The sequence below is a fragment of the Chiloscyllium punctatum genome, chromosome 17 (assembly GCF_047496795.1).
Source record: "Chiloscyllium punctatum isolate Juve2018m chromosome 17, sChiPun1.3, whole genome shotgun sequence".
NCBI classification, from domain to species: domain Eukaryota; kingdom Metazoa; phylum Chordata; class Chondrichthyes; order Orectolobiformes; family Hemiscylliidae; genus Chiloscyllium; species Chiloscyllium punctatum.
Window position 1 is genome coordinate 71,042,556 of NC_092755.1, and position 19,030 is coordinate 71,061,585.

General features: G+C 39.7%; 1 protein-coding gene across 2 annotated transcripts in view; it reads left to right on the forward strand.

Annotated features, from left to right (window-relative positions):
• LOC140487946 (transmembrane protein 132C) overlaps positions 1-19,030 on the forward strand; it is a 1,087,857-nt gene that overhangs the window by 1,021,120 nt on the left and 47,707 nt on the right. For both annotated transcript variants that reach the window (XM_072587396.1, XM_072587397.1), the window contains one exon: positions 3,282-3,487. In XM_072587396.1, the coding sequence (XP_072443497.1) occupies positions 3,282-3,487 (206 nt within the window). The remainder of the gene's footprint in view (positions 1-3,281; positions 3,488-19,030) is intronic.

The following is a 19,030-nucleotide window of genomic DNA, read 5'->3' on the forward strand; positions in this document are numbered from 1 at the left end:
TCCAGCCTACATGTGACTCCAGATCCACAGAAATGTGGTTGACTCTTAAACACTCTCTGGGCAATTAGGGAGGGACAACAAAGGCTGGCTTAGGCAGTGACACCCTCATCCCATGAAGGAATCAAAAAGCAATGTCCGAAGGGAGCTCTGCTGTAATGAAGGCAGAAGAAGACCCATTGTCTAAAGAATCAGATGTATGACCTCACTCTGACATGTCTTGTAAATAATTAGTGTTTAAAAAATTTTACTGTTGACTTGTGAGATTGATAGGTGTGAAGTGCACCTTTCTACAACAATTATGCTTATAGCTTGAGAACTTTTTCATTGTTCTGCTGCAACAGGATAATTCTGCCTCGCATTCACATTAACAGGCCCGTTGGTGGCAACAAGCTAATAGAAGGTAACAGTTCTTCATCCTAAATGCAACAATTTTCAAAACCAGACATGGATGCTTGGAGGCTCAGAGGTATTGGGCCTGGCAAATTAGTATTATGGTCTCTAAGACATGCTAGGTATGTCACAGATCTACTGCATCATGTCAGTCAAAACTGATCGTTCGTTCACTTACATCAACAAAATGATGAGATGTGACAGATTTGTCTTTCCCACAAAAATGTTCTACAGAGAAATTCTTGTCATCGTCAAAGTAATTCCTCATCCAGTCCATCTTTCACATGTTAGATGCTGCATAATGTGAGTAAAAAGTAAGAACCATAGCTTCTACAGTCCAATCTGGGAAGTTGTTGAGATTAAAGAACATACATTTCAATCCTTAGCCCATCAGCTAAAGTGTGTTTGGTCAAAATCTTACATAGCCTGACATTTTTAGTGTATTTAACTGGGTTCCTTGCTTGCTGCTTGTTCAGGTATAAAGCTGAATCTCAAAATCTTATTGACAGGCACAGATTTCTGATATGTCAGGATGCATTCCTCTTATCTCTCTTTCTAACCCTCAGGGGAGATAGCAGTCAGATGTTTTGGCTGGCTGACTAAGAAGTGCAATGAACTATTGACAAAAACACAATATTGTGTAACAACATTGTATAAACTGTTTGTAGAAATCTGCACTTGTTTAACTTCTTCAAATTATAATTCAGTACTAGTTGGCCATCAAGGATGATAAATAGAAGAGAACTGTAATGACAGTAGGAAAGAGATTTAATGATCTTAGAAGTATGTAAAAGTTGCATAGAAATTGGCTGAGTCCTGACTTCAGGTGCAAACCCAATAGTAACTACTGTTCACATGAAATCAGTAATCTTGTGTCCTCAGTACGATGTGGAAACAGGCCCTTCAGCCCAAATTGACTCTCCAAAGAGTAACCCACCAAGATCCATTTCCCTCTGACTGATGCACCTAGCACTATGATGAAGCGCTTTTGCCCGAAACATCAATTTTCCTTTTCTAGCAACACACTCTCAGCTCTGATCTCCAGACCTCACTTTTGCCCACCTAGCACTATGGGCAATTCATCATGACCAATTCACCTGACCTGCACATCTTTGGACTGTGGGAGAAAACCGGAGCACCAGAGGAAACCCACACAGACACAGGGAGAATGTGCAAACACCACACAGACAGTTGCCCGAGGCTGGAATCGAACCTGGGACCCTGGTGCTGTGAGGCAGCAGTGCTAACCACTGAGCTACCGTGGATGACAGTTGTGGTCAAAGAGGCAATGCAGTAATGGAGATGGCAAAACTGGACTGATTTGTCAGCATTTTGTATCAGTGTTTAGGCACCTGTGATGTTATTAATCTGCTATGCAACTGCACAATACTTGAGAGTAACTTATAAATCAGAACAGACAAGTAAGTCTTGCTCAATTCAAGTATTCGGAATATATCCATTTTAGTGGTGTGTTCCATTCTGTTCCCTGACAGAAGGTTAGTGAGTGACCTGATTTTGTGATTGCTGGTGTACAGGTTAATCCTCCTGGCTCATCACCCTGTCCTTTTAATATGGTTAATACTGGGTTACTTACCAAACAGGGAATGAGACAATTCTAAACTACTCTACATTGTGAATGAGTAACAATGATTTAACCCTTTAATTCATTCTTTGTTTCTTTTAGTTTGTTTGTGTCTTTGTTTACTTTGAGGTTGAAATTGTACAGTACATTATCAAACTGGGTGAGCATAATTCTTCCTTCAAGTAGGAATAAGTGAAGCTCATACACATTTGTTAAGGTATTTGTAATATCACAGGTGATTTCATTCCATTTGTGTCTCATCCCTTCTTTCTTGCCAGCTGCCAGCTTCCCCATAAGCCCCCTGCATGCCTGTTCATTCTAGGGATCTCAGATACTTGGTACTGCATCATCTAGTCATGAAATCTATCTTGAAACTTTTTTTTTGCTATCAGTTGTATTTTGAGAAGGGGAGGTATTTTTGCAATTCAGTTGTAGGAAAGATTTCCTGATATTTTTACATCCTCTGAAAATATTTGACAGAGTTTTGAAGCTGATGTATTTGGGGTTTTACTGGCTGATGTTATTTTATTTTGGTTCTCGCTGTGTGGTTATGTTAATTTTTCAGCAGTTCTCAGTGTGTAGTCAATAGGATGTTATGTCATGCAGAGTTATGACAGATTCAGCTGAGTTGGGATTGTTAAGCAATGCTCTCTGGAGCAGTTGGTTTAAGTGCACACTGATGACATGTTTGTGTAGTTGAGATTTGAGCTAGCTTACATTAATCCAAATGTTACACTAGAAATGTCATTGAAAAAGATTGTGATCCCAATTTGCTTAGGCAGTGGCACAGCATTTAGGAATGGTGTAAGTAATTGCAGAGTCATTGTCAGTTCTTCAGTCCTAAAGTGATGCTATTAATGTTCTCAATCAGAGATACCGATATTACTATTTTAATTGTAAACGTGTTTATATAATGACAAAAGGTTGAGATTTAAACAGTTGCTGATTTCAAGATTCTAGTTGTGTAAAAATACAAATATAAAAAGGGGGCAGTATTTTCTCATGTTCTTAATTATAACTGCCTCCTGGACTACTATATTATAGTAAATATTAGCTTACATCTTAACTAAATTTTTATGTTCCAGAGTTATTTGATTTTTCTTAATAAGATCGGTGTAGCCATTTTAGTCTAACTGCATTCCAAGGATGATGATAAAGTAAATTATTAAGGAGCTTTGTAGCTTTAATGGATGATTGTGTCGGTTTTGGGTGTGGGACCACTCAGCTGAGTGTCTGCATCTGTCTTGTGTAAAGTGACATTTTCATCTCTATGTTGCTGTACTGATTAGACTTTTCCCCTTTGTCACAGGTTTCGGAACGATGTGACTATGTTTTAGTGAACGGCAAGGAGATGCGAGGCAAAGTGAATGCTATTGTCAATTTTACTTATGAGCATTTGAGTGCACCGCTGGAAATTACTGTTTGGGTGCCTCGTCTTCCCCTTCAGATTGAGGTCTCTGACACTGAACTCAGTCAAATCAAAGGATGGCGTGTCCCTATTGTCTCAGATAAAAGGTATGAATGATAAGAAAAAGTATAGCTGAAGCAATTGAGTATTTTTCTTTTTATTTTAGATGTAAAATAGAGGTTTTAAGCTAGCTGCTATTATAAGTGCTTAATGGATAATGTGCTCCTCCAATGGCACCCACACCCCACCCCCCACCACCTACCACCTCAGCATCTTGAAACTATGCCACAGTATTCTAAACATACAGTTCCAAGGAATGTACACAACAGAGGCAGATAGGTCTGTCTAATGGACCCATGCCTGTGTTTCTACTCAACACAAGCCTCCACCCTCCTTATTTCATCTACCCTATGAATATACCGACTTTTCCTTTCTCCCTCAGTTGTATTCTGGCTTTTTCTATTCACCTCAACTATGTTATAAGGTAGCAAGGTCCATTCCACCTAGTCTAAGTCAGGAAATTACTGCTGATTTGCTTATTAGTTTTAATTGTTGTTGTGTCAACATAGTTTAGGTTAGAGTGGTGCTGGAAAAGCACAGCAAGTCAGGCAGCATCCCAGGAGCAGGGAAATCGATATTTCGGGCAAAAGCCCTTCATCAGGACCTTATGAAGGGCTTTTGCCCGAAATGTTGATTTTCCTGCTCCTCGGATGCTGCCTAACCTGCTGTGCTTTTCCAGCACCACTCTAATTTAGACTCTGATTTCCAGCACCTGCAGTCCTCACTTTTGCCTAGTTGTATCACCATAGTCTTACCAGACCATAGGGGATGCTCTCTCATGAGAGAGAGAAATGACTGGTGGTGATTTAACCTGAGGGCCACGAGGCCATAGACGAGAAAAGAGGTTGAGAAGGAGAGTCCTTCATAATAACCTCAAACCAGTGATGGGAATTGAACACTTGCTGTTGGCATCATGCTGCCCTGTAAACCAACAATCCAGCCAACTGAATTAAACTGATTCCCTTAGTTTTAATAGTGACCTTCTATTGATGGCCCCTTGTAATAGATCCTATACAAGTGGAAAAAATAGATTATTCTCATCACTGGATGCTTAAGACTTTTACTTACTTTTTGTTGATCTAATGTGTTTTTTAAAAGTAATTAGAAGTTCTGTCAACACTCTTCTCCCCCCCCCCCCCCGCCACCCATGCCCCATCATCTGCATAGATACTATCTTTTCTTTGTTGCTTTTCATTCTGAGGAAGGGTCACAGAACTCAAAACATTTAACTCTTCACAGATGCTGCCAGATCTGCTGAGTTTCTCCAGCAATTGCTATTCCAGGTTTCCATCCACAGTTCTTTACTTTATATGAACGTATTCTGTATGGCTCATTTATGCGTTGTTTATTTGCATATTGTCAAGCACCTGAAAAACCAAGAAGATATATAAAGTCATGTATCCAAATTAAGAAGCCAGGAGTAAACAGAAACTCCCATCTCATCCATATTTCCCTCATATCAGACACAATTGCCTGAGTAAGGCATCATATTATAGAAAGAACCTTTATGCATATGATCACAGATATAAATTGCATTGAATTAGATCATTGATTACTCAACCACTCAATGGCATGCACCAAGTTCAAACTAAAGTTATTGCACAGCTATTTTGACCCTTGTTTTTCCTCAACGAAACAGGAATGTTTGGCAAATACTTTCCAGGATGATCTTGTCCCTCTAATTATCTTTAATACTCATATATAGACTGATGTCACTGAGTGAATAAATCGCTGTTCATTTATCATTGGGGTCAGATCATATAAGGTATGGGAGCAAAGTTGGAAGTAATTAGAATCAGCATGCAAATCCAGTTTACATTGTACATCTAAAATCTATAAAGCATTAAAATTTGACTTTCCATCGATGGAGGTTGGGATTGCAGGGCTGGTAGAAATATCTGAAATAATTATAATCCAAGTTCCTATGATGTTTGCCTAATGGAAATTGCCATGTGATGATATTTTAGTAACATTATCACATCATTACATAGGTTAATTACCATTGATTTTGAAATATTAACTGTATTACCAAAATCTATTGTCAAAGTACAGTAAATTGCAAATCATTCTCTTTAGCACAATCCACTATACGAATAGCAATATGCTAAAGGCAAGTTGAGTTAGTGTGTCTAGCAATACACTTCAGCTGCTAATGATCTGTCAAATTAAAGTGTTGTTTTGCCTTAAATATCCTGCATTTCTTTCAATAAAATTGTATCTAATGCAGCATTATGCCTCTGCTGTTTTGGTAGGATCATAGTTTATAAAGTAAGCAGGAGACAGGGCCTGGAGCTACAGTACTCCCATATAACTACAACTCCAGTTTCTATTCCTGAGAGCTATCTCTTCTCGAGATTGATGGAGCTTCAAAGACTATATGTTGTATCTGTTTACAGACTGCACAGTGAGTGGAGAGATTATTTTGCTTATCATGTCCATTTTGTTCAGTTAGTGGGACTCAGGCTGCTCCACTGGCCTGATGGATCGGCCTCCTAAGCCAGGGATTGTGGGTTTGAGTCCCACCTTGGGTGAAAGTAATTTTTGGGGCAGCTCAGTGGTTAGCACTGCTGCCTCACAGTGCCAGGGACCCGAGTTCAATTCCACCCTCGGGCAGAGCTTGTATGTTCTCTCCATGTCTGCGTGGGTTCCTGGTAAGTGCCCTAGTTTCACACACTGTCTAAAGATGTGCAAGTTAAGTGAATTGGCCATAGTCAACTGTAGCTCTGATTCCAATTGGGCTTGTAAATTTCAGGCTCCTACATAGCTTTCTACATTGGATTCTACTATTAATTAATAAAATAAAGCCCAAGCTGAGGAAACAAGGAAATATTTGAGCCTGAATTGTATCTGGATGCTCTTGGAAGCACGTCTGCTACTGGACTCTATCCACAACAGCATCTCACACTGGGAAGAACTGTGGTGGAAACCTGAGAGAGACCAAGTGGTAAGAACAACTGATCTCGGCCTGCTTGTGGAGAGCTGAGGAAAATCTTAGATCTCAATACAAACAAATGTTAGTCATGATGGGGTGAGTACGGAAAGCTGCTCCAAAGCTCAGTCGACAATATGATGTTTAAGAAGATTTTTTTGAGTGAGGAAGAAGTTTAGGAAGCTGGTCTAAGGGATGAGAACAAAAGCAACTGAATGCTGTGGCACCAGAGGAAGGGTAAAACAAGGGGAATGACAAGAGACCAAAATCAGAATCCTGAAGGCCTTGGAAGAACTTAAAGAAAGTGAGAGGGACAGAGAAATGAAGCAAGGGCATGGAAGGGTTTAAAAATGAGGGGGAGAATTTTAAATCTGAGAGAACATCCAGGCCAGTGACAACAAGATTCACAAGCAGCAGTGATTTCAGGAATCGATACAGGTCACAGCATTTGGCAGATACAGAAAGGAATAAGAGAGGCCCAATGAAGAAAATGAATCCAGAATTAATGTACATGGAGGTAAGAGTTTTTAATTGGGAGTCAGGGTGAGGTTGAGGCATTGATATCATGGTGTTGGAAATGAAAACCCCTCAATGATCCAAATTGAAGGAAGAAGTCTTGTGAACAGGTGTGATCATTTGCTGTCTTCTGGTTGTTGGCCTGCTTTCCTGACACCATCCTGACAGGAGCTGTTTTTTCTAAGGCAGAATAGGAAGGTGACCAGGCTCCTTGCTCACACGCCAATTAAAAGCTTGTAAAGGCCGACCATTAAATTAATTCAGTCAGCCTCTGGGTGTCACCAGAGGCATAGAAGTGCAGTTCGCCTGTCTTGGGGAGTCTTCATGGTGGCACACTAGGGGGAGAAGAGACCAGTGCTCCAGACCAGCGTTCATGCCCTGCCTGACTGCATGTCTGGTTTCACCTACAATAACATGTGGATAGACTCCCTGTCTGAAACCATGGCTCAGCTGCTTTGGAACACTTTTATTTTAATTCCTAAGCACTGGAAAGAGACTTCTACCATCTTGGGCCATAGTCTTTCTTACTTTCCTGAGAAGGCAGGCCTGCCCATCTTTACAAGGCCTGGGGAGCCTCCTCTTTGTCCTCCCACTTTGAGGACCCGCCTGCCATCTTTAATTGGACAGCAATCCCACATTCTGACAGGTTTGGGAAAATGTCACGTCATGGTGCTTGTTCCCAACTCGTTATGTGCTTCAGACTCTGACTTGATGTTCATAGTGGCATCCTGAAACCTGCAGGAAATATCCTGTCCAAGAGCTTTGAAACTCAGTATCTATATTGATTGCGATGCCATAAATTCATAGTGAATTCAAGACGAACATTTGGTTAAGGGGAGGGTTGGAGTCAGTGATGAGGGTGTGGAGTTTACAATGGAGCTGAAGACAAATAGTCAGGCACTCTTTGCATTGAGAAATAGATTCATACAGCACAGAAATGGCCCAACTCATCCATGCCGACCAAGTTTCCCAAACTAAACTAGTCCTACTGCATTTGAGCCCATAACCGTCTAAACTTTTCCTAATAATGCACCTGTCCAAATGCCTTTTAAATGTTGTAACTGTACCTGCATCTAGCACTTTACTCAGCTTTTCTCATACTTTACGAAGTGTCATCAGATACCTCAGGTACCATGTGACACATTTCCTCCAATTTATTACAATATTCTGGAAAAAAAACGTTGCAATCTGTTAGTAAATCAAATTACAGCTTTTATGTTTCATTAGTTTAGACAGTTTATACATAACATTTATGTCTCTGAAGCTCTTCAAAGGGTAGCAGTTATTTTTTGGTACATTATTTATACAAGCCCCTAATTAGTAATTACAAAGATGACTAAACACTAATTAGCTCGTACATTGCTATATATTCCAAGTTCGAACAAGCCGTTAATTACTTGTTACTGCACTGTTGGATGGAAGTCTGCTGAAGATGAAGAAGTGTGAGCTGTGAACAGTTTTACAACCCTGTTACCTTGTCGCCTATCTACACAGAGAGATAAGACGACATTGTACCTTGAGATGATTGAATAGTGGAAGAACATGATAAGTGTGAAAAGAGAAATCTGCCCAGAAATCTGTTTGGCTGCAATCCTTTTGGTTTGAGTCCAAACCAGCAAAGAGGAAATAGACTGCCAGTCAGATTGGATAGAATGCTGGCATTATCAACCCCTTCCTCGGTCTTCTTCCACAATAGTTGCATTGAGCAACAAGGGAACAGATTGCAAAGCTCCATTTCTTTTCCTTCACTTCACATTTCCACCCTCCCAAGATTGGTGAATGGATTATTAAGAAATGGTCGGAGCGTGGGGTTATAGGGAGAGAGGGAAAGGTTGCTGACAGCACCCAAAGTTTGTGGAAAACTATTCCAGTGCACTTCTAAAGGAAGGTGAAAATGTAGACATTCCATTTACGCCTGACATTAGGCCACCTGTTGCCTGTATAAAAAGCACATTGTGTGCGATGTACACTTTGTTTTTACTATGGAACTGTAGAACAAATCAATGCATTTTATAATGGTCCAGTTTGGAAGAAAGAATTAGCAGCCGAGTGAAAATTTCAGCCATTGTTTCAGGTTGTTCAGATTGCTGATTCCTCTACCAACTGACAGCAGATGTTTGCACTCCTTTACAAAGATCCATGGACCGAATTACAATGATAAAATTTGCCACTTACAATGAAAACAATTGGGCTGTTGTAATCAACTTTTATTTGAGTTGTAAATGTCTCCAGCCTTTGTCACATAAATAGAATTCACTGCTGAGCCTCCTCTCTAAACTACTGTTTTGGAACAGAGCTTGATTTAATCAGAAACCTTACGAGCTGCTTAGCAGTCTCATTGTGTTTGTTTAGTTCATGCCCAATTAAACTAAACTATTTGGCTCCCTCCTTCATTCACTCGATTAATGTTCCATTTGCTATAGCCCTGTACTGCACATACCAGAAATGTCAGGACTGTGCCGAGTTGGCTTACCTTCGCTGAATTGGCAATGGAGTGGGGTAGAACTGAGGAGACAGAAAAATCAGCTCAGCTCAATATTATTGATTAATGACCCTTGATTAAAAATATGCCTTTTTACTATGATATCCAGCCAGGGTGGTGTCAGGACAAGACATGGTATTTCATAGTGGTGAGATGATAGCATTGATAATTAAAACTTGAGGTGAAATCCTACCACTGCAACTGGTAAATTTAGAATCAATTAATTAAATTAATCTGAATTTTTAAAAAATGCTTCAATCAAGAATAGTACCATCAAATTATCAGACTTTTGTGAAACCCATCTGGTTCACTTGTGTACTTTTGGAATGAAACTTCTTACCTTGTTAGGCTTATTGTGATTTCAGACCTAGAGCTATGCGGTCGGCTCTTTACTGCCCTCTGAAGTGATCAAGCAGTTAATTTGCTTGTATTCAAGAAGATAGATCATGACCAGACCCTGGGTAAAGTTCCCCAAATTATTACAGCTCCAAATAGGAGACCCCAATTTGTTCAGCTCCTGGGTGATGAGAGATGGGCAACCTTATCCTTCATTCACCTATTCCCTCCATTAGTCATAACATTGATAAAGAATCTTATCCTTTGTTCCAGGCCAAATGAGTTCATGTTTCAAACAGAGCCAGACTTTCTTAAATCAGCAAAAAAAAATTTTTATCAGTTACTGAACTTGAGATGAAATAGTAACATCTCAGACATTGTAGACCAGAAAATTCAATTTGAGGGAGCCATGATCTGGAGGTGCCGGTGTTGGACTGAAGTGGACAAAGTTAAAAATCACACAACACCAGGTTATAGTCCAACGGGTTTATTTGGAAGCACTAGCTTTCGGAGCACTGTTCCTTTGTCAGGTGGAGCGCGCCATCTACCTGATGAAGGAGCAGTGCTGTGAAAGCTTGTACTTCCAAATAAACCTGTTGTGCTATAACCTGGTGTTTTGTGATTTTTTTTAAAAGTTGAGGGAGAGCAACTCGGGTCTCAACCGGTGCCCTCAACTTAAATAAGGGCATTTATGAAGGTATGTTAAAAGAGTTGTCTGAAGTAATCTGGGAAAATAGACTTAGGGGATATCACTAGCAGACATTTAAGCAAACATTTCATAACATGGCAACATTTATTGCAGTCATGAGGAAAGACTTTGTGAGAAGGATGAACTACCTGTGGTTAACAATAACAGTCAAGGAGGGAATCCAATGGAAAAAAACTAAGGCATACAAAGTGGCAAAGAGTAGTCGGAGGACAGAGGATTTGTTAGGAACCATCAGCAGATAATGGAAGAGTTGAGAAAGGGTGAAATAAAGAGAATGTCCCCCAAATCTGTTTTCCCAGCTCACTTTAGACCATTCTTTTTTTCATACCTCTATGCTTGCCCTTATTTAAATTGAGATCAAGTTGTTCTCCCTCAAATTGAATTTGACATTCCAACGTGTCGGAGCAAATTAATGCATCTGCTGGTATCTGTCCTGAAAACAAATGCTGGAGATCACTGCGGGTCAGACAGCATCCATGGACAGTGTGCAAGCTAACATTTTGAGTCTAGATGACTCTTCATCAGAGCTGAAGTGAAGTTTGGCGGGGACAGCATTTATGCAATAGTTGGTGGGTGGTGTGGGTGTAGAGAAAAGATGTTGATATTTCCGATTATTAATCGGAATGTGAGATATCCTACCATGTGTGATTGATATGGCTTGAGGATCCTTAATGAGTAGTGATATAGGCTAGGGTAAGGGCTAGATTGTTTGTGATGTGGAATAACTTTGGTTTGGAATAAGGAATAGTAAGGCAAAGAGGTCGCAGGTATTGAATTGGCTTTATTGTCACACGTACTCATAGGAATACAGTGAAAAGTTTACAAGTTGCCATCTTAGGTACCTAGGTACGGATTCTTCAGTACAAATTCTTAGGGGAAAGAAATAAGCCCAGCATTTCAGAAATTCAAAAGTACAAAAGCATTGTAATAAATTAGAAAATAAAGAAATGAACATTTGAAAATAACAGTGCTTCCACCATAATATAACAAGAAAAAATGTTTAAAAACAAGAGAATTCAAGACAAAGTCCAGTTAGTCCATTTCACAGCTCTGGACTCAAGAACCCTAGAACCTGACTCCCTCCCACGCACGTTGGAATCCCAGCCAGACCCACTATGATGTTGAAGCAAACGCTGTATGGAGTCACAGGCTGAGTGAAGCTGCCACAGGGATACTCAGACTGATGCAGACAAAAAAAAGCTGTCGAAACCAACTAAAGGAATCCCAGGCTGAAGCAGGTGAACTGTGCTGCTGCCATGAAGGGAAACTAGGGCCATTGGAATCCCGGGCCCAAACCCACCTCGTCTTCAGCTGCCGCTGAGGCAGCCATGAGGCAGGTCAGACTCAGCTATCAGTTGTCTCACTCCAGGATAAAGTATAAATAGAGAAATTAATCAATTAATCCTGCTTCATGAAAGATTACAAAATAACCTGTTCCTGGGTGCAATCTGCAATGTATTGCTCTAAGAAACAATCTCTGATGCACTGTACAAATTTGTGTTCCATACCACCTTTAGCCATCTGGTTTTTCCATTGAACATACAAATTAAAATCATCCTGAAAACTGTAGTGTCTTTCTTACACACTTACATTCTTTCTCAATTTATCCTACAGTGAGGCAACTCTTTGGGGATCTTTAGGTGACTCTCACTCTTGACTTCTTTATTTCCAAATAGACTGGTTCCACATCATGATCTATTCCATCTGAGTCACTACTCATTACTGCACTGATGGACTCCTTTATTAACAAAGCTACCCCACCTCCTATTCCTTTTGGTCTGTTATTCTGACGTGTCAAATAAATGAGGAGGCATGGTGGCTCCATGGTTAGCACTGCTGCCTCACAGAACCAGGGACCCAAGCTTAATTCTACCCTCAGGTGACTGTCTGTGTGGAGTTTGCACATTCTCCCTGTGTCTGCATGGGTTCCCTCCAGGTACTCCAGTTTCCTCCCACAGTCCAAAGACATTGCAGGCTAGGTGGATTGGGCAAGCTAAATTTCCAATCATGTCCAAAGATGTGCAAGCTAGGTGGGTTAGTCATGGGAAATGCAGGATTACAAGGAAAGGGTAGGGTAGAGTGGGTCTGGGTGGGATGCTGTTCAGAGGGTCGGTGTAGACTCGATGGGTCAAACAGCCTGCTTCCACGCTGTAGGGATTCTATGATTCTTGAATATTGAAATGTAGCTACCTCTCTGCAACAGCTATATAGTCACAGATTTTTCTTTCTGATGGTGCTTAAAACTTATCTACTTTTTTAACAATACATGAATTCAGACAAGCTAAGAATTTCCTCTATTGTTACTTTTGCTGCTTGTAATTTCAGTTGATCAGGGATTATTTTGGCAATAAACAAAAATGTAAGAAAAAAAAATGACTTTAAGAAACAGTCTCAAACATTTTAATAAAAGTAACGGGCCAGAAATTTATGTTATGTGCTTCAGTTCATTTAATCATATTATGTTTTACTGGACCCATAGGCTATAGACCTCAAAGTGAATGGCTGTAAGTGTGGTATGGCATTATCACTTTTCTATTGCCTATTAATTAAATTCATTTGAAGTGGTGTTGAAGGTAGGGAGCAGAATAATTAAACATCACAGCCCCACAATGCTTCACATCTACAACCAGCTCCTGTGCAATTCTTTCAACATTTCCTTATATCAGCAAGCACGAAAAAACAATTGTAATTATTTTTGATGAATGAATAATTTATATCAAATAATTCAAGCACTCTTTTAAATTAAAATTAGAGTTGTAATGTTCCATCTCCAGACTCAAATGTTAGAACCAAGTCTTTTAAGATTTTAGAATTTTCTGGTTAAAGTCTGAAGGCAGTGTGCCTAACCACACCAGTGAAATCGTAGATCTAAGTATTTGTCTTAGGTATAAAACAGTGATAAGATACTTCATAGTTGTTATAAATATTGTTTACTTTATCCAAGTATTGTATCTTGTAAGTTTTGCTCCCAAAATACTGTACTAAAATTATGCGATGAGTTGCTTGGGTCCAGTCAAAGATTTTTATGGATAACTGGTGTTTCTGAACAATAATTTCTGGACTCGGGAGATCACAGTATACTATGTGGGTTGCTAAAACATATTGACTACATATTCAGCCTAGCCAAGAAAACCAAACAATTACAGATTATACATCCCCTAAGAAAATAATGAGTTGATATTATTTCTAAGAATGTTTTGGTGGGAACTCTTGACTTCTTGGATTACATTGATTTTCAAGGATAATTGCTGCCATAAAATTTAGTGACTTATACATATAATTAATGTCTCAAGGTAATAAAAAATAACAGGTTGTATCTCTTTGCTATTACCAAACTTCGATATTTCACCTCTTTGGTGAGGCGTTGCATTGAGGTTTCAGATGTGACTCTTCAGGTGTCGTGTTTCAACTGATAATTTATTGATCCTAACCTTAAAACTCTTATCTGTGTTTGCAATCTGCATGAGGTTTCTAGCTGTCATAAATTTTGTTTCAATATTTCACCGTTATGAAATATGTGGTCATATTTATGTGTCTGTGCCCTGCCCAATTATCCCACAGTATGAAATGTTCTTGAAACTGCACATAGTTTTGACTAGTTTTATACCATCCCAAAGGAAATTGACACATCGCAAATGAAATTATGAAACAGAAACAAAAAGCCTGTTCTTGTGATGTCTTTACTTAACATCAGTGACTTTCTTCTGCAGTCATGAGCCAGTAGTTGTCAAACAACTGCCAAGTTATAAATACTTGGTTAACAATTTGACTCCAATCTCCTTATCATGTACCATGATAGCTATTAAAGATTTCATGAGGCTAATTGACGAAGAGCAATGAGATCCCCCTCATACCCCACCATTTTTATTTTACCTAACATTTAACCCTCAGTCTACATCACAAATAAAGCAGTGTCTGGCCAGTCATATAGAACTTTGTTGTGCTATGCCCAAATTAATGTTTAGTTACATGCAGTCATCTTCCTCTAGCTCCAAGGTGGCAAGCCATCTGGTTACTTCTCCCTCACAAACCTGTCTCTACACTTACCTTAATCTTCCTGTGGGATTCTATGAGGTGAATAATGATGTCAGTATTTTCTCTTCTTATGGCACAGGCCTGAACATTAATCTCCGTTGCTATCTTCACTCAGTGAGCTGCAGCTATCTTTGTCCATTCCTAAACTGGATTGCTGATTGTCTGTTCCTGTGAACAAAAACACACGCAGATAATAAATCCAGAGGACCCTCCCTAACTCCCACAGCCCATTCCAAGGCAACATGGTCTACCTGGGACATTTCAAGCAGAGGTGAAAACTACCTTTTAACCTCAAAATGACCCTATTGATTCTCTGACTTAAATGAATTAATTTATGTTATAATGGATATAATTGGTCTCGCTCCAAATTAACTAGTCCCACCAAAGAACTCCTTGCTTACAAATGTGCTTTTAGCTTCTTTCCATCTCAGACCTACATAAAAGAACTTTTTTTTTAATGAGTGTGATCCTTTTGCTTTATCATTATGTTTACACTTACTCTTTTTTGTAATCCTGGCTTTATTAAGTAAACTCTCTAAATTGAAATTACCCTAGGTCTATCTGATTTATATTTCTTCAGGATTGGTTCCTGATTTCACAGTCAGAGGCTTCCATTTATCTTGCATTCAATCCCCAAACTACAGGTATAACTTGAAAGTTCTAACTATAAAACGCATAAACAATGGAATCGGATGTTTGCAACACTGAACCATTTCTGAAGGGTACTGATCATGAAGTGTGCATGTCAGAAGGCAGCCTGTCCTCCCCCTCTCGGGGTGCGGAGCATTGCATCAATTCTCCCCGAAACATCACGTCTTATTTATAATACAGTGCCATTCCTGGGAAGTACTTTTGAAGACTCATGCAATTCCATTGTCTGCTCCATTTCCAATTAGCTTCATCTCTAGTAGCAAGTAAACATTTGTACTTAGATTTGATTTGATTTGAATCCCTTCAGTATGGAAGCAGGACCTTTGGCCCAACAAGTCCACACTGACCCTCCAAAGAGTAACCCACCCAGACTCATTCTCCTACATTTGTCCCTGACTAATGCACCTAACACTATGAGCAATTTAGCATGGCCAATTCACCCGACCTGCACATATTTGGATTGTGGGAGGAAACCGGAGAACCCGGAGGAAACCCTTGGAGAATGTGCAAACTCCACACTGACAGTCACCGGAGGTGAGGATCAAACCCATGTCTCTGGCGCTGTGAGGCAGTAATGCTAACCACTGAGCCACCATGGCGCCCTATTTAACATTGGGCTTTCAAAATGTGGTCCTCTTCTGCATCAATTTTGAACTTATTCTTTTGTGCTTCCTCTTGGAATGTAGAGGTTTTAAATAGTAACTCACTCACTGTCAGGAAGTTAGATTTTTCCAAAAGTTCATGAGACGTTAAAGGGCCATGGAGATAAGGCTGGAGAATGGGACTGGCTGGGAAGCTCTTTCGGCAGCTGGTACTGACACACACAGTGGGTCGAATGGCCTCCTGTACTGTAAAATTCTATGGAAAACATAATTAGAAACTCTCATTGTCTTTTTGTGCAGGATTTAGGGAATAAGTTGATTATGGTGTAAAGCATCGCCAAAGGATTTAATTGGTTTGAGAGTTCTTATAATAACATAAAACACAGGAGCATTTAATATTGCCATTAACAGATGTGGGTCATTTATTAATAAAGGCTTTTGCCACATGCATTCTCTCAGCCAGTGTGATAGCTAGTTTGGTTCAATCGACCTACTAATAACTTTAAATATGAGTCAATTGTTGTCTGGCTCTCAGCTTTAGAATTTGCATACAGTAAAATGAAAGATGTTGCAAGATCGTAATTTATCTCTCCGATTCAAAACTGTGATAGTCTGAGACACTTTAGTGTGTGATGTTTCTCAGCAGTGGCAAGCCCCTAATTACACAATTTAACTCCCATCGCGAAATGTATGTAGAAAGGCCACGAAGTGTTGTTGCAAACCAGAGAGAGACAGGCCTGATCACCTAAGTTCTACCAAACTTTGAAGGCCTGATCACCTAAAGTTGCTCAAGATTGTCAGCATGGACAGGCCTACACAAGAAAGTGGAATTGTGCTACGCAGCACATTGAGATGTTGCACTGAGGTTTTCAGTACGGAGAGAAGGAGAACTAGAAATAAAAATAGGTCTTTTTGTATTGTTAGTCCGATATTTTGTAACATTGAGACTATGAGTTGGGGTTGAGGGAATGGAATACTTGAATAGATTTTTCAAGCAGCTGACTCAGGCATCAAGCATCAACTTACCTCTGTCCATGCTGTATAAATCTCTGATTCTAACTATGATTTTGAAGTAAATATCCAGCTGTAATTTCATTACTGAGTAAGCACTGAAAGAATAATAATAACATTTATAAGTGAATAATGATGCTGAGAGAAAGAATCACTAATAATAGAATAGGATTTTTTCACTGATGCTTTCAGAGCACACAAATATCAAATTATAATTTAGAATTAGTCGGCCATTCAGCCTCTCAAGGTGCTCTCACATTCAATAAGATCAAATCCACATTGCCACCCACCCTTTCAATCCTTTGCTTAACAAGATATGCCACTACCTTATTAACACTCAAGGACTCTATTTCCACACCTTTCAAGAAAGAATTCCAAAGACTCATGACCCCCTAAGAAAAATAATTTTACCTAACCTCTCTTTGAAATGGGCGATGCCTGATATTCAAGCAATGATCCTAACTCTAGATTCTCCCAGAAGAGGAAATATCCTCTCCACTTCTACCCTGTCAAGATCCTTCAGGATCTTTGATGTTTCAATAAAATTGTCACTTACTCATCTAAATGCCAAGGAATACAAGCTTAACCTGTCCTTCATTTCCTTCTAAGATAACCTGCCCACTCCCTGTATATGCCAGTGAACCTTCTCAGAACCATCTCCAGTGCATTTAAACCTTTCATGAATAAAGTGAACAATATTGTCCACGAGACTGCAGATGCATTCTCACTAATGGGCTGTGTTACTGAAGCATGACCTTCCTACTTTTGAATTTAAGTTCCTCTCACGGTAAACAATAACATTCTATTAAATTTCTGAGTGACTTTTGGTACCTACACACTAACATTTTGCTAAGTATTGCATGAAGGACCCCTAGCAAAACTGACATCAGCAGAAATCAGGGGGAAAACTCTGCACTAGTTGGAGTCATATCTGGTCAATAGGAAGATTGTTACGGTTGCTGGAGGTCAGTCACCTCAGCTTAAGGGCATCTCTGCAGGAGTTCCTCAGGGGTGTGTCCTAGGTCCAAACAGTCCAAACTGTTTCATCAATGACCTTCCCTCCATCATAAGGTCAGAAAAAGGGATGTTTGCTAATGATTGCACAAAGTCCTACATCATTCATTGTAGCAGTCCATGTCCAATTGCAGCAAGACCTGGACAATATCCAGCCTTGAGCTGACAAGTGGCAAGAAAGATTCACATGATACAAGTACCTGACCATGTCCCCTTGACATTCAATGGCATTGTTAATGCTGCACCCCCGACTAGCAACTAGAAATTGATCTGGAGAAGCCATATGCATACTATGGCTATGAGATCAAGTCAGAGGCTAGGAATCCTTTGGTAAGTGACTCACCTCCGGACTCCCCAAAGCCTGTTCACCATCTGCAAGGCACAGGTCAGGATTGTGATGAAATACTGAGGGGTCACTGGACTCAAAACATTAACTTTATTCTCTCTCCATAGGTGCTGCCAGACATACTGAATTTCTCCTGCCATTTCTGTTTTGTTTCAGATTTCCAGCATCCACAGTTCTTTGTTTTATGTTGTTATTGTGTTGCAATTTTCTCCATTTGAGTATATTCAAGAAGCCTAGACTCTAGAATAAAACAACCCACTTCCACCAATCCACTACCTTCAAACTTCACTGCATTCTCCACTGATGCACGTTGTCATCAGTGTGTAGTAACTACAAGATGCACTGCAGCTCTCCAGTAACATCTTCCAAACCTGCAATCTCTGCCACCTTGAAAGACAAGGATAGCACATTGGATGGAATCACCCATACCTGCAAGTTCCCCTTCAAGCCACACGTCATCTTGACTTGGAACAAAAATAACAGGCAGAGACTGGAAAATTCATTGCCTAAGCCTTTCCATTACTTGACCTGAAATTAAATCTAACTTGCTTCCTTTTGAGCACAGTCACACAGTTAGGAATTTCCTACTATAATGGTGAGGTAGTGCAGATCAAGAAGGTGATTGGTGTAATATGTTGAATCATGTTAATACAGTGAGATGTATTTTTATGAAGCTGCAATGCATCTTGATGCTTGTTTCTGAGTAAAATAAAGGAGGTGTAGGTCTCAAGTATCTCATCTGGGGTTGTATGGTATCATTTCCCATTAATAATACTCCTCATCTTGACATGTCTAAGAAAAACCCTGTAAAAGGGCCTGTTTCCATAGATAAATAAGGAAAACAAGACAGCCAGCCTAAACTGAAATTAACCATTTTTATTTATATATATCCCATACTGCTTTTACACCCTGTCCTCAAGCTGACCAAACAATCTTGTACTAAATCTGTACAATAAATT